A 17,194-nucleotide genomic window follows, 5' to 3' on the forward strand; every position below is an offset into this window, starting at 1 on the left:
GATGACTTCACTATTGTAGAGGCACAGTGTCCAGGATACCCTCTAGATTTCCTGGATTTCTTCCTGATGAAAGAATTTTGAAGAGTTCAGAAGGTGTACAGAGTCATGGGTCATTGTTTTTGTTGTTATTGCTGCAGCTGATGCTGCTGTCAGTCCATAGACTAGTTTGATGCAACCCTCTTTGCCCCCCTATTTTGTGCTAGCCTTTGATTTCTACATAACTGCCGCACCCTTCATTAACTCTGATCTCTTTACTATATTTATGTGTTAGTCAATCCCTACAGGTCTTACCCTCTACCTTCCCTCAAAAATTAACTGAACACATCCTGGGTGTCTCAAGATGTATCTATTCAAACAAACAAACAAACAAACAAACAAACAAACAAACAAACAAACAAACAAACAAACAAACAAACAAACAAACACACGCATGCACGCATGCGCATACACACACACACACAATGTTTTATGTTTTATGTGGAAACAAAGAGTGTAGCTCGGACTCGGGAAAAGTTTCGTATTCATTTTGGTATCTGGTGGGCTCCCTGCTGGCACATGGTGTATGGATTGGCCAGCCAATTTGACTTTATCATGGACTGTCGAGATTTTCTTCTGAAGATGCAGAGCAAAGTTCTCTGCGAAATGTAAAGAATTTTATCTTATTTTCTTGACACGGCGTAAGCTCAAAAGCCTATATCATGTCTATAAGTACGGGCCATGAAAGCATCAAAGGTAACAAAGTACAGGGTGGCATACAAAATGGCATACATTGAAAATGGTGTGAATCTGGGCTCAGAATCATGTCGTTTTGTGAATGGAAACATTATTTCATGCAGACAGATGGCAGCTTATGTCGCACATGCTTACCGTCTTCTAGTTATACAGCATGGTGGACAAAGGGAGGTTGACGCGTGAGCAGAAGGTGAAAACAGTGTTGTTTTATGTGGAAACAAAGAGTATAGCTCGGACTCAGGAAAAGTTTCGTATTCATTTTGGTATCTGGTGGGCTCCCTGCCGGCACATGGTGTATGGATTGGCCAGCCAATTTGAAATCAAAGGCAATATCATGGAGAGAAAATGGCCCTGTCTCAGGCCGGTCCACTCACCGAAGAATACTGCTGCTGTAAGAGCAGTCATGGAATTATTGGACTAATCTTCTTCAATGAAACAGTCGAAAATGTGCGTTACATGGACATGTTGCAAAACAGTTTTCTTCCACAGCTATTTGCAAAAAGACTACCAATAGAGATGGAACTCGTTCGCATACAGCAAATGTTGTTCTGGACTTACTGCATGAACATTTTGGCCCCCGCATGATGTTCGATCGATATACAGAATGTTTTCAGTGCAGCTCATTCTGACCACCACATAGCCCCGATCTAATCCCTACGACTTATTGCTGTGGGGATATTTGAAGGAGATAATCTACGGACACAAACAAGAATATATACTGCAATGCAAGCAGCTATTCTGTGTTGAGTGAAGACATATGTCTAGAGTGGCCACATGCAGGTTTGTCTCGAAGCTGTTGTACGCCAAGAGGGTGGGGTATTGAACATGTCCTGCATACTGACCAATCATGCACATTTCTGCGAGTGTTGCAATGCCACTTTTTTTATTAAATTTGTTGTATATGAAATATTCTATAAACAGTTTCCAGTACATTTCAAGACATTTAGGGAAATGGGGTGGACTAGGGAGTGGTGATAAGGGTACAGGGATCTGAACATCAAGTAGGGATGGCATGAAAATATTAGTGTTAACTGTAGAAGTATTGTAAAGAAAGGTATAGATTTAAGTAATTTAATAGATATATAATTACCAGACATTATTATAGGAGTTGATTCATGGCTGAGAAATGATATAATGAATGCAGAAATTTTATTGCAGAACTGGAGTATTTAGAGTAGAGAAAGAATAGGAATGGTGACTAAGAAGGAGGTGCAGATTGGAAAGAAATAGCATTAGAAATGGTTGTGGAAGTAAGCAGAAACTGAAAGTACTTACTAGGAAATTGAATCTAGCAAAGAAGGCAGCTAAGGATAACATGATGGCAAGCATAATTGGTGGCTGTACAAATTTTAGTGAAAAATGGAAGGTTATGTACAGGTACTTTAAGGCAGAAACAGGTTCCAAGAAGGATATTCCAGGAATAATTAATGAACAAGGAGAGTGTGTATGTGAGGATCTTCAAAAGGCAGAAGTATTCAGTCAACACTATGTAAAGATTTTTGGTTACAAGGATAATGTCCAGATAGAGGAGGTGATTAATGCTAAAGAAATATTAAAATTTACATATGATAAAAATGACATTTACAATAAGATACAAAAGTTGAAAACTCAAAAAAAAGAAGCTGGAATTGATAAGATTTCTGGGGATATGCTAAAGACAATGGGTTGGGATATAGTACCACATCTGAAGTACTTATTTGATTATTGTTTGGTTGAAGGAGCTATACCAAATGAATGGAGAGTTGCTATAGTAGCTCCTGTGTATAAAGGAAAGGGTAATAGGCATAAAGCTGAAAAATACAGGCCAGTAAATTTGACATGCGTTGCATGTAAATTTTGGGAAGGCATTCTTTTTTTAAATATTAGACATATTTGCAAAATTTCAAACTAGTTTGATAGAAGGCAGTTCAGTTTTACGAAAGGTTATTCCACTGAAGCTCAACTTGTAGGATTCCAGCAAGATATAGCAGATATCTTGGATTCAGGAGGTCAAATGGACTGTATCGCAATTGACCTGTCTAAAGCACTTGATAGGGTGGATCATGGGAGACTACTGGCAAAAATGAGTGCAACTGGAGTAGACAAGAGAGTGACTGAATGGGTGCTATATTTCTAGAAAATAGATCTCAGAGAATTAGAGTAGGTGAAGCTTTATCTGGCGCTGTAATAATTAAGAGGGGAATTCCTCAAGGCAGTATTATCGGACCTTTATGTTTTCTTATATATATAAATGATATGAGTAAAGGAGTGGAATCGGAGATAAGGCTTTTTATGGATGATGTTATTCTCTATAGAGTACCGGTAATAAATAAGTTACAAGATTGTGAGCAACTGCAACATGACCTCGATAATGTTGTGAGATGCATAGAAGGCAATGGTATGATGATAAATGGGGTTAAAAGTCAGGTTGTGAGTTTCACAAATAGGAAAAAAGTCGTCTCAGTTTTAATTACTGCATTGATGGGGTGAAAGTTTCTTCTGGGGATCATTGTAAGTGTTAATATAAGGAAAGATCTTCATTGGGGTAATCACATAAATGGGGTTGTAAATGAAGGATAATCTCAGCACATGGTGATAAGGGTGTTTAAGGGATTGTAGTAAGGATGTAAAGGAGAGGGCATATAGGTCTCTGGTAAGACCCCAACTAGAGTATGGTTTCAGTGTATGGGACTCTCACCAGGATTACTTGATTCAAGAACTGGTAAAAATCCAAAGAAAAGCAGCTCGATTTGTTCTGGCTGATTTCCGACAAAAGAGTAGTGTTACAGAATTGTTGCAAAGTTTGGGCTGGGAAGAACTGGGAGATAGAAGACGAGTTGCTCAACTAAGTGGTATGTTCCGAGCTGTCAGAGGAGAGATGGTGTGGAATGACATTGGTAGATGAATTAGTTTAAGTGGCGTCTTTAAAAGTAAGAAAGATCACAATATCAAGGTAAAGTTGAAATTGAAGAGGACAAATTGGGGCAAATATTCATTTATAGGAAGGGGAGTGAGGGATTGGAATAACTTACCATGGGAGATGTTCAATAAATTAATTTCTTTGCAATCATTTAAGAAAAGGCTAGGAAAACAACAGATAGGAAATCTGCCACCTGGGCGACTGCCCTAAATGCAGACCAGTATTGATTGATTGTTTTGATTAATGGTAGGATGGGGAGTATTCATTCTGGTGGAAAAAGAATTTGTAAGCTACAAAAAAGTTAAAGATGACAAAACATGAATTTGGCTCATCTCTAAAGATAATAGGCAACTTGATGTTTCGGGAGTGCATAGACTAGAAAGGGTGCCACAGATGTTGATTTGGAATTATTTAATGAGATAATCAGCTATACGGAAAGGAATGTGATTGTAGCAAGTGATCTCAATTTACCAAATGTCAATTGGGAAGGTAATGGGAATGGTAGGAAGCATGATCAACAAATGACAAATAAGTTAACATAGGAAGGACAGCTGAATCAGAAAGTGATGGATTGAACTAGAGGGAAGAATATTCTGGACGTGGTGTTAGTAAAACCAGATGAGCTCTATAGAGAAACTGAAGTAAAAAATGGTATTAGAGATCACAAACCAGTTTTTGTCATACTGGTAGTTAAAAATAAATGCTATAGAAAAGAACGTCATAAAAGTAGGTCTATTAGGTGATACCATATGGCTGGTAAAACAAGCATGAGGGAATTTAAAAAAAGGAATTATGATCAGTGGAAAACAGTAAATAAAAATGTAAACAGACTGTGGGATGGGTTTAAAGCAATTGTTGAGGAATGTGAAAACAGATATGTATGTTCAAATGTGGTAAGGAATGGTAAAGACCCAGTACATTATAACAGAGAAGTAAAGAGACTAAGAAGGGGGTGCAGGGTGGAAAGAAATAGACTTAAAAATGGTTGTGGAAGTAAGGAGAAATGGAAGGAACTTACTAGGAAATTGAATCTAGTGAAGAAGTCAGCTAATGATAACATGATGGCAAGCGTAATTGGCAGTCATGATGTCCCCGTCAAAACTGTGTTTTCCGTGTATATAATTATGCAATTTCTAATAGTCGGTGTTATTCCTACATTATGTGTTATTTTGAAGATATTAGTGGGGACAGATTCTGAATGTTATTCAGCCAGGTGTTGTAGCGAGCTCAAGTCATCATCATGCTTTATTTTTCTTGCCACCCTATGCAGTAAAGTATGTGCTTGTCATTGTGCAAGACTAAATGTGTGTCTACCGAATGTGTGCGATGTTAGAACATTCTCTGAAGCAAAGTGAACAAATTATGTGAAGCAAATGCGTTTCTAAGAGCCACGTATCCAAACTTCAATGATATTTAATACTAATGAAGCCGTCCAAACCTTCCCTTTATTTCAGATATTCTTGAACTATTTATCATGGAGAAAGCCGAGTTAAGTTTCTCATGAGATGTGAAATATTTATTCTGGTCTGGCAAGAACTTGTCGTAATTCTCGTTTTTCAGTTTCAGCTTACACTAAAATTATATGGAACAGGACAACAGACTAAGTATTGAACGACTTTATCTGCCTCAAGAATGTCATCTTTAATTCGCAGAGGACCACTTCAATCAGCGTGGGATTCATCGCCAACTGCAAACATGTTACACTAAACATGTATGCGCCGCTTGCATCAAAAGGAAGGACATGAAGGAGCAAGGAACTTAGCAGTCCACAGGCGGGAATCGAGTTTCATCATTAAATATGAGTACACTTTTATGAATATTATCTGTCCATCTATTTAGAAAATTTAACGATCTTCTTCGGTACCGGTACAAATGTAATTCTATTAGTTATAGTAGTTTTGAAATAAATATTGAATTTTCACGACCGCATTGTAATCGAAACCAACTTTCAACCTATTAGGTCATGTTACATACATTTAGTACATGTTGAAGAGATGTTATGTACAGAACAAAAATGGCCAACCAGACACCAGTGGGATCCGAACCCACAACCTCCCGATTTCGCATCGGTTGCTCTACCAATTGAGCTATGGCGGCCTAGGCCATCTTTGTTCTGTTGGAAAGGATCTAAGCTACAGGTCTGGTACTACTACCATCACACTGTAGAGTGCATTTAAGTTGCCCGTTGAGGGCCAAGTCAATGAATATTGAATTTTCTGTAATCGAAACCGACTTTCAGCCTATTAGGTCATGTTACGTACATTTAGTATGTGTTGAAGAGATGTTATGTACAGAACAAAAAATGGCCAACCAGACACCAGTGGGATCCGAACCCACAACCTCCCGATTTTGCATCGGTTGCTCTACCAATTGAGCTATGGTGGCCTAGGCCATCTTTGTTCTGTTGGAAAGGATCTAAGCTACAGGTCTGGTACTACTACCATCACACTTGTAGAGTGCATTTAAGTTGCCCGTTGAGGGCCAAGTCAATGAATATTGAATTTTTACGACCGCATTGTAATCGAAACCGACTTTCAACCTATTAGGTAGTGTTACGTACATTTAGTACGTGTTGAAGAGAAGTTACGTACAGAATAAAAATGGCCAACCAGACACCAGCTCATTTGACATAGGAGACTAATGGCAAAAATGAGTGCAATTGAACTAAACAAAAGAGTTGTTGAATTGGTGACTATATTTCCAGAAAATAGAACTTAGAGAATTAGAGTAGGTGAAGCATTATCTGATCCTGCAATCATTAAGAGGGGAATTTCTCAAGGCAGTATTATTGGACTTTAATGTTTTCTCTCATATATATAAATGACATGAGTAAAGAACTGGAATCAGATGTAAGGCTTTTGAGTATGATTTTATACTGCATAGAGTAATAAATAAGCTACATGATTGTGAGCAACTGTGAAAAGACCTTGACAATATTCTGAGGTGGATAAATGGGGTTAAAAGTCAAGTTGTGAATTTCACTAATAAGAAAAGTCCTCTCAGTTTTAATTACTTTCTTGATGGGGTGAAAGTTCCTTATGGGGGTCACTGTAAGTGCCTAGGTGTTAATATAAGGAAAGATCTTCATTAGGGTAATCACAAAATGGCATTGTAAATACAGTATGGTATAGGGTACAGATCTCTGCACACGGTTGTGAGAGTATTTAGGGGTTGTAGTAAGGATGTAAAGGAGAGAGCATATAATTCTCTGGTAAGCCCCCAACTATTTTATTACTGTTTGCATGATGGATCTATACCAAATGAACAGAGAGTTACTAGAGGAGCCCCTGTGTATAAAGGAAAGGGTGATAAACATCAAGCTGAAAATTATGGGCCAGACAGTTTGACAGTGTGCGGGAACCTCACCAGGATTACTTGATTCAAGAAATGGAATAAATCCAAAGAAAAGCAGCTGGATTTGTGTTGGGTGATTTCTGACAAAAGAGTAGCATTATGAAAATATTGCAAAGTTTGGGCTGGGAAGACTTGGGAGAAAGGAGATGAGCTGCTCAACTAAGTGGTATGTTCCGAGCTGTCAGTGGAGAGATAGTGTGGAATGACATTAGTAGATTGATGTTTGAACGGTGTTTTTAAAAGTAGGAAAGATCACAATATGAAGAAAAAGTTGGAATTCAAGAGGACAAAGTGGGGAAAATATTTGTTTATTGGAAGAGGAGTTAGAGATTGGAATAATTTTCCAAGGAAGAAGTTCAATAAATTTCCAAATTCTTTGCAATTATTTAAGAAAAGACTAGGTAAACAACAGGTAGGTAATCTGCCACCTGGGTGACTGCCCTAAATGCAGATCAGTGGTGATTGATTGATTGATTGATTGATTGATTGATTGATTGATTGATTGATTGATTGATTCGCCACCCTGCATGAAGCAAAAATTCGAAGTGTGAAGATAAAATTATAATTTCATTTACAGTAGAGCCCTGCTTAGCTGACAAGTTCATAAAAGAATGGTGAAATAGAGACAGAAGAGGAAGAAAATATAGTTGATGGAGATAGTGTCAAATTAACACACAGTGGAGGATTCAAAGCCTTTGAAGCAGCATTGAAACACATGGAGCAACAAGAAGAAACCTCCAGCACTGCTGTATTACTTCTACAAACAATGTGACACAGCAGTGAGGAAAAAAAGGCAGTTGGCTGGCAAGCAAAAGGCTGTTACAAACCTTTTAATACAAATTTAAATCAGTATCAATATATTTTAAAAATAATGGGTTTAATTGTATTGTACAATGAATATAAATATCATCTGTATCAATAATGAGGCATCTGTAAGCATTCACAGTATTGTTTTTCCTCTTTCCTTATTAACCAATATTCCTTCTAATCCAATGTTCCACCAGCCCATTTATGGTGGACAACTGGGATGCCACTAAAAGAATATAAATATGCAGTGAGGGTGGGTTGGTATGTTGATTTCAGCAGGCTTGGCAGACTGATATATAATAGCAATTTCTGGCTCTGTAAAGAATGCAATGGGAAACTACTGCACTCCTCGTTCCCATAGAACACATTTTCAGTGATGCCTAAGCTATCTACGACAGCTTATAGCAGAGCTGTTGAGGAGCAACCAGCCTTTGTGCTGAGTACTCATCATGTGGATATGCAGTGAGAGTACGTGTGGTGTTTAAGAGAGGGAACTAGCTACAATACATACCGGTAAAAGGCTCCTGCACAAGGGATGGAATCAGAATAGATAGCACGGAATTTATCAGCAAATTTGTATAATGTTGCAGCATGAGTACGAAGGGTCTTGGAGTAATTGGGATCATCCTCCAGAAACACTATCGAGGCTGCAGCGAGAGCTGCAGCTGTTTCTGCAGCCAAGTCAGACCCTGGAAACAAACAGCAGTCATGTTACAAGATGAAATGAGCAGCCAGGCCCATGAATGCTGATAGGCCAATTATACCATGATGTAGACAGCTTGAAAAACGTGAAAGAAAATAAATAAAGAAAGAAAGAAAGAAAGAAAATTTGCTTCACCATCTGAAGGGTCAGCTCCTAACTACTTGTATCAGGTTGGTGTATAGTGCCTCTAAATTCCATGCTGGGTTCCATCTCTATCTCTTTTGGTATATCTTTATCTTAACAGTTAAATTTAATTGCTTATGGTCCTATAAAGTTCAAATTTAATTTCATACCAAATTCTAATCAAAATAAAGAATACCTGCTCAGGAAACAGAAATGGAAATTAATATAAACTTCAAGAGCAAAAACATGGAAATGTGTAGTTAGTTTTTGAAGAACAAGGAACTAACAAACAAATGTGAAGAATTATTTTTCTATATCCCCACCATTACACAATCAACTAAATCAGTTATAAAGGAAACAAAGATAAGAGACAGATGTGAGACGCTACACATACTGTGATGTCGAGAGTCAAATACAAAACAACGCTGCATGGAATCTGAGTTGAGTGTTTTTTTTTTCACCCCTTCCCGCTGGCAAAGATTCAAATATTCCAAAGACTGGGAACTTGTTCTTCAGTTCTACCAGTGTGGAAGAATGTTACATCTAACTGCGCTGGTCTCTTCCGTAGCTTTGCTCTTGTGTTCCTCCTCCAACAGGGTGATGATTCTAGGTAGATCATCAAAGGATCTCGGTTGTGATACTTCGACTAGGGGTTGAATCTTATCGTGGAGTAGCTCTGTGATGTCTGGTAAGATCTCATTCTCACTTTCTTCCGGGTGCAGACACTTGAAGACCAGGTAGTTCTGTAGGGCGAAGGCGCTAGCTCTCAAGCCAGTGGGTTGTGCCTCAGTCAGTACCTTCCTTTTCACGGAGCTCTTCACCCCTTCGGAATTAAATCTAGTGAGGAATTCCCTCTTGACGTCTGTCCTATTTTATTGGTGATGGCTTCCGAAAAGTTCTTTGAGGTGTGTCTCAGCTCCTCTTCTTCACTTGGTTGAAGATGCAATAACTGGTTATTTCCCAGGTTTATGTCGACTTCCGTATCCTGGCGAGTCTGGAGATTTCCATCGTGCCAGGCAACCCTCAGATGTCTGTCTTTTCCCAGCACGACTTCATGAGCTGCATAGTCTAGGATCACATTGTATACCACCAGAAAATCATGACCTAATATAATGTCAGGTATTAGGTTCCGGGTTTCTAAACCACATGTTGCAACACTTTTAACCGACTTCAACTATCTTTCCCGATAAAGTCACTGTTTTCCCGGTTGCACAATCTTTACTGTTAGGCCATGTTTACAGACTTTCACCCAAACAGAAATTTATACAAAATATAATGATGCACATATGCAATATTCCCTAACTACACATACTTCTTACAATATTATATTCTTACATCTTAATTTGAAAACTCACATGATATTTACTACTTTATATTTCAAATTATTTTACGAAAGTTTCCTAACCTAAAATTGGGAGATAGTCGTACACAAACATTTCATAACGTAAAATTGGGGATAATACTCTTGTACAGTAACACATGGTCATTAAGTCAGAACACATTTTTGTGATATTTACCTCTTCTTCTGACGACTCCGGATATTCGTCGACCTCGATGAAAAACATTTCAGATCTTCGCCTTTTTCTAAGAGATCTTCTTGTAACTGCATCTGCAGTGATTTCTTCTTGCCATTCGTCGGAAGATTTCTCTTGGTGAGTTCGTCTTTGAGCTGTTGTACGGACATATTTTCTAGTATGACTTGCATTTTGATCTATTTCATACTTACACTCATAAATTCTTACGTCCTTGTCATGGTCGCCAATGATGTATTCACAAAGACTCACACAAAATGCTGTCAATTGCGTGCTTAAATTTATTTTCCTTAACTGCACATTAAACACACACATCAACAAACCACCATTTTTAACAACTGTCTATTATGAAGCACAAGAAGACTGCAACCACTGCATGTCAACTAGGCCTACCACCTCTACAAAATCAATTCATGTACTTCAAACACAACTTCTACACACGTCTCGTCAAAACAACTCCTGTTAAACAATAACTCAACTCCACCAGACTGTCTCTTAATATAAGTTGCCTGGCCAGGCTTCTAGAAGGATGTTACCCAACACCTGTTGTCATAAATTCTAGAGTGCCTAATACATAGTTACAATTGTAAGGAATGGTTCTACATAGTTCTCGTCAGATATTACATTGCATTGCACAATGTTACTGTGGTTTATACATAATATATACAGGTAATATAAATTATATACTATTAATTACAGGTTCTTACATTAACTAAACTCATATAAATATATATACAGCACATATTTCATGACATAACCTCACAAATAATATGATCGTCCGGCATAACTACGTAAATAATAATAACAATAATACTAATGCTAATAAGTAGATATAAACACTTCATAGTCACACCTCACAAGTAATAATAATAATAATAATAATAATAATAATAATAATAATAATAATAATAATAATAATAATAATAATAATAATAATAATAATAATAATTCAAGTTCGATACTGGATTATTTACCCCTGGATTAAACAATATTGTTTTCAAGTTATATCAGTCTACTAGCAAGATACCCGTGCTTCGCTACGGTATTACACTGAAACTGATAATTGAATGCTTATTTTTTTAGATGTATAATCCGCCAAAATTCGTGATCTGACTCGTTTTCTGCAAGAATCCACCAAAATTCGCGATCTGACAGGTTTTCTAATAGATTACGGCAAGTTTCCTCCGATTTTTCAATCTTTCTTTCAGCAATCAATTTCGTACTTCCCGGGCTAGGTCCAGGTATTCCACCCGGTCAGTTGGGTCCCTAAATCTTTGCCATCTTTTCCTATAAGCATTTTTAATATGGATCAAATCCTTCAGGAGATCCGGCGTGGTGTCGTCTTGGGTGCCTTGGCGGTACTGAACCCGCGGCCGGACTGCATTCTTAGTCATTACCCATCCAGGACCCGTTTCCAGCGCGGCCCGCACATTTGACAACGGTCCAGAACATCATCATCATCATCATCATCATCATCATCATCATCATCATCATGATTATTATTATTATTATTATTATTATTATTATTATTATTATTATTATTATTATTATTATTATTATTATTATTATTATTATTATTATTATTATTAGATGTTCTGGACCCCACAGCAAGATGCAAGGCCGTTACTTGGCGGTAAATTACATCTGCTGCCATTGTCATTGTTGACAATGTGACCAGCACCATTGTCGCGCGTAGGCAAGTGTGCGGGATTTCTGGTGATACGAATGACATACTTCCGTGCATTATTGACCTTATTATAGAGGTGAAAAATTTGATGGTCAATCGCATTCCTATTGTTTATTTCAAATGTGTCTAAATTTTTATTTATATGTCAGGAGAATCTACTGTAATCTAAGAACGTTCTCCGAAGGAAAAGATGGCTCTTGAAACGAACCCAGGAAAGATTAAAAATGATTGGTTTATTATCAGAATAAGTACCGGTACATCGAAAATCTACAGACTGTTTCCAGTCATTCGACAGGGTCAGGAATGGAATGAATAAAGCCCCATCTAGCGGCGACAATAGGAACTGTGCCGGCTGCCAAAGCACTCCTCTGGGGCAATGATCGATGAATGACAAATGAAATGAAATATTGGACAGTGTTGTTGGAATGAATGATGACAGGGAAAACCCGAGTATCCGGAGAAAAACCTGTACGCCTCCATTTTGTTCAGCACGAATATCACATGGAGTGACCGGGATTTGAACCACGGAACCCAGTTGTGAGAGGCCGGCGCGCTGCCGCCTGAGAAAGGGAGGCTCCTTATAAGTACATTATGAACAGTAAAATCAATTGGTCTCACCGCCGTTTAGTTTATATACCCCCCCAAAAAAATTAAAAGAATGAGTGTGTCTTTATGTTTAAAGGAGATTCCAAACACCATTGTTGACGTCTATTACATTCAGTTTTGAGATATAAGTATCCCCATAAAAATAATTCACTTTTTCACTCCCTTTCACACTCCACTTGTTTCTTTAATAGTAAAGGATCTTCTAATTATCACGACGCTAACTTCTTCAGTTTTTGATTTATGTGTCATCATGAAAGGAATTCAACTCCTTTCCACTCCCACTCCCCAAGATGGTTTCCCCCCCAAAACGCGTTTTTCTTTGTTTTTAAAGGGGATCCAAATACCAATTTTCACGTCTGTAACAACTTTAGATTTTATTAGATGTATGTATTCTCATACAATTAAGTCAATTAATTTTTCAATTATTTCACCCCCCCCCCCTTCAATGGATTTTCCGAGAATACATGTTTTTTTATACTTTTAAAGCAGATTCCAAATATCAAATTTCACGTCTGTATCATCTTCATTTTTGAGATATCAGTAGCCTAATTAAAAGAAATCACCATTTTCAGTCACTTTTACACCCCTCCCCCATCCACCCAAGTGTTACTTCCGAAGACTAAAAACACACGTTTCTTTATTTTTAATAGAGACAAAAAATACCATTTTTCACTTCTGTAACATGTTAATTTTTTTGAGATATACATAGCATACAAGAAGAATTTCAAAGGGAAATAATACCCTTGGTACCCAGGACAGAGGTGGGGAATGTTGAAGAGGAATGGAAAAGATTTAAGGAAGCACTGGTTGGATGTGCAGAAAAGGTGTGTGGTAGAACATCAGGAAATGTGAAGGACAAAGAAACACATTGGTGGAATGATAGGGTAAAGATTAAAGTGAAGGAAAAGAAAATGGCATGGAAAGCATGGAAAACATCTAAGACAGAAGAAAGTAGAAGAAAATATGTGGAGGCAAAGAATTTGGCCAAGAAAGTAGTGGAGGAAGAAAAGAGGAAAAGCTGGGCCTTATTCACACAGAAATTGAGAGATGATATGCAGGGCAGCAAGAAATTACTGCATGGTATCTTAAGAAACAAAAAGAGAGATCAAGTAAACACCAGATTTGTGAAGGATGAAGGTGGCATAATTTTAACAAAGCCAGAAGAAATAAGAAATAGATGGAGAGAGTATTTTCAGAAGCTGCTGAATACAAGAACGGATGACAGTCATTCAATGGATGACCAGGAAAGGCAATTAGTTGACGAAGAAATGGATAAAGAAATTACAATGAATGAAATTGAAGTGGCAGTAAGAAAGATGAAGAATGGAAAAACTGCTGGAATAGATGAAATTTCAGTGGAGATGATAAAGGCAGCTGGAGCTGTAGGCCTGCAGTGGACATATCGGGTTGTCAGGAATGTCTGGGAGAGTAAGGAGGTCCCTGAGGATTGGCAAAAAGGAATAATCATCCCAATTTTCAAGAAAGGTGATAAGAAAGTTTTGAAGAACTACAGGGGAATTACTCTAATATCCCATGTTGCTAAGATAATGGAAAGGATACTGGAAAGTAGAATAAGGTTGAGGGTTGAGAAGCAGATACAGGAAAATCAGTTTGGTTTCAGAAGTGGAAGGTCAACAATAGAGCCCATTTTCATTATGAGACAACTAATGGAAAAGCATTGGGAGTACGGGAATGATATGGTGATGACATTCATTGATATTGAAAAGGCATATGACAGTGTCCCTAGGACGAAAGTTTGGGACAGTCTGGTGCAAAAAGGAATTGGACAGGGATTAATAAAAATGATCATGGCATTGTATAAGGAATGTTGTAGTTGTGTGCAAACACAAGTTGACAGGACAAGTTGGTTCAAAATAACTAGTGGGCTGAGACAGGGAAGTGTTCTATCACCAATCCTGTTTACAATAGTAATGGATGACATCATGAGAACAGCAAAAGCAGCATATGGAGGAAGAGAAATGAACATGATGTTATTTGCAGATGATATTGTGATTTGGGGAGAAGACGACAGGAAGGTTCAAGAACAGTTGAATGTGGTGAATGGGAAGATTGAAGAATGTGGATTGAAAATAAGTGTAGAAAAGAGTAAAACTCTTGTTATGACTAGAGGGGAGAAAGAAGGGAAAGGTCAGATTAGACTTGCAGACAAGCCCCTGGAAGTAGTGGAAACGTTTAAATACCTGGGGAGTGAATTAATGGAGAATGCTCGACTGGATGCTGAGATTAGTAAAAGGATTCAAGCTGGAAGTTGTTTCTATCATAGTGTAAGAAATATGTTATGGGACAAAGATGTGCCAATGGAAGCAAAGGATACTATGTACAAGATGTATTACGTACCCATAACAACTTACGGAGCAGAAACTTGGACAATGACAAAGAAGGATGAGAGTCGAATACAGGCAGCCGAAATGAAATTCTTGAGGAGTATGATACAGAAGAGTAGACGAGACAAAATAAGGAATGAGAAAATCCGGGAAGAAATTGGAGTGGAAAAAATGAATGATAGAATGGAGAAGAGCCGATTAAGATGGTTTGGGCACATAAAGCGAATGAGCGACGAAAGAATGCCAAAAAGGGTGATGGAAATGCAAATCCAAGGAAGGAGAGGCCGTGGACGACCACGATTGAGATGGAAGGATACCATCCAACGCAGCATTATAGAAAGAAACCTGGACTGGGACACAGTGTCGGAAGAGGAGTGGTGGAAAGACCGAAGAAAGTGGAGAGGAACCATATTTGCCCCTACCCGGCTACAGCTGGATAAAGGGAAATGATGATGATGATGATGATGACTGTAGAAATTCTCATTTTAAAATTTCACTCCTTTTTATTTCCCCTTAAGTGGAGTTTCCAAAAACAAATCACCTTTCTTTACATTTACAGGAAATTCCAAATACCCAGTTTTCACGTCTGTAACATTTTACTTTTCTCAGATATTCTGTAGATATAGTCTTTCGAAAAATTCACCCCAATTTGTCACTCCTGTTTAAATGCGTTAATTGGATTTTCCAAAAACAAAAAAATACATGTTTCTTTATTTTTAAAGGAGATCCCATACACAAATTTTCAGTTCTGTAATATCTTCGGTTTCTGAGATATATGTATCCTCATTAAATTCATTCATTTTTAAAGGAGATTCTAAATACCAGTTTTTACATCTGTAAACTTTTAAAATTTTAAGATGTAGACACACTCATTTTAAAAATTTAACCCCCTTTTTCACCCCCCATTATTTGGATTTTCTAAAAACGAAAAAATACCTGTTTCTTTATTTTTAAAGTAGATACCAAATACCAATTTTCAGGTCTGTAATGTCTTCAGGTTCTGAAATATAAGTAGCCTCATTAAAGGCATTCAACACCTTTTTCATCCTTTTTCACCCTTCCCATTGGGATTTTCCAAAAACAAATAATATGTGTTTCTTTTTTTTAAAGGGGATTCTAAATACCAATTTTTACATCTATAAACTTTAAAAGTTTTGAGATATAGATACATTCATTTTAAAAAGTTCACCCCCTTTTCACCCCCCCCCTTTAATTGGATTTTCCAAAAACAAAAAATACATGTTTCTTTATTTTTAAAGGAGATCCCAAACACCAATTTTCAGGTCTGTAATATCTTCAAGTTCTGAAATATAAGTAGCCTCATTAAAGGCATTCAACCCCTTTTTCATCCTTTCCCACCCTTCCTATTTGGATTTTCCGAAAACAAAAGAATACATGTTTCTTTATTTTTAAAGGAGATTCTAAATACCAATTTTTATATCTATAAACTTTAAAAGTTTTGAGATATAGATACACTCATTTTAAAAATTCACCCTCCCCCATTAATTGGATTTTCCAAAAACAAAATATACGTGTATTTTTAAAGGAGATCCCAAACACCAATCTTCAGGTCTGTAATATCTTCGGTTTCTGAGATATATGTATCCTCATTAAAGGCATTCAACCCATTTTTCACCCCTTTTCACCCCTCCTATTGGGATTTTCCAAAAACGAAAAAATACGTGTTTCTTTATTTTTCATGAAGATCCTAAATACCAATTTTTGCATCTGTAAACTTTAAAAGTTTTGAGATATAGATGCACTCATTTTAAAAATTCACCCCTTTTTCACCCTCCCATTAATTGGATTTTCCAAAAACAAAAAAATATGTGCTTCTTTATCTTTAAAAGAGATCGAAAGTACCAATTTTCAGGTCTGTAATATTTTCAGTTTCTGAGATGTAAGTGCCGGTATCCTGATTAAAGGCATTCAACCACTTTCTCACCCTTTTTCACCCCTGCTATTGGGATTTTCTGAAAACAAAAAAAATACGTATTTCCTTATTTTTAAAGAAGATTCTAAATACCAATTTTTACATCTGTAAACTTTTAAAGTTTTGAGATATAGCTACACTCATTTTAAGACTACATCCCCCTTTTCACCCGCTTAGCGACGGAATACCCAAAAATCCTCTCTTAGCGAGCACCTACATCTTAATATGAATGTATTCCCAAAATTTCATTTCTTTATGTCGAGTAGTTTTGGCTCGGCGATGATGAATCATTCAGTCAGTCAGTCAGTCAGTCAGTCAGTCAGTCAGTCAGGACAAGTTATTTTATATATATAGATTACACTTGCATCAACACAAGTTTACTTTAGTATTAACTTACTGCTGCTAAATAAAAGCAATAAATACTGCAATATGAACCAGAACAAAAACATAACCTGGAAATATAGTAGAATAAT

The 17,194-nt window shown here is 37.2% G+C and overlaps 1 protein-coding gene and 1 non-coding gene across 5 annotated transcripts in view; both read right to left on the reverse strand.

Moving 5' to 3' along the window:
• The window catches only part of LOC136875263 (endoglucanase E-4), a 226,725-nt gene that overhangs the window by 99,379 nt on the left and 110,152 nt on the right, over positions 1 to 17,194 (reverse strand). For all 4 annotated transcript variants that reach the window (XM_067148874.2, XM_068225319.1, XM_067148873.2 and 1 more), the window contains one exon: positions 8,304 to 8,481. In XM_067148874.2, coding sequence (XP_067004975.1) covers positions 8,304 to 8,481 — 178 coding nt within the window. The remainder of the gene's footprint in view (positions 1 to 8,303; positions 8,482 to 17,194) is intronic.
• On the reverse strand, positions 5,944 to 6,017 carry TRNAL-CAA (transfer RNA leucine (anticodon CAA)). Its single transcript has one exon. It is a non-coding gene; the product is annotated as a tRNA-Leu (tRNA).

Source organism: Anabrus simplex, chromosome 1, assembly GCF_040414725.1.
Source record: "Anabrus simplex isolate iqAnaSimp1 chromosome 1, ASM4041472v1, whole genome shotgun sequence".
Classification (NCBI taxonomy): domain Eukaryota; kingdom Metazoa; phylum Arthropoda; class Insecta; order Orthoptera; family Tettigoniidae; genus Anabrus; species Anabrus simplex.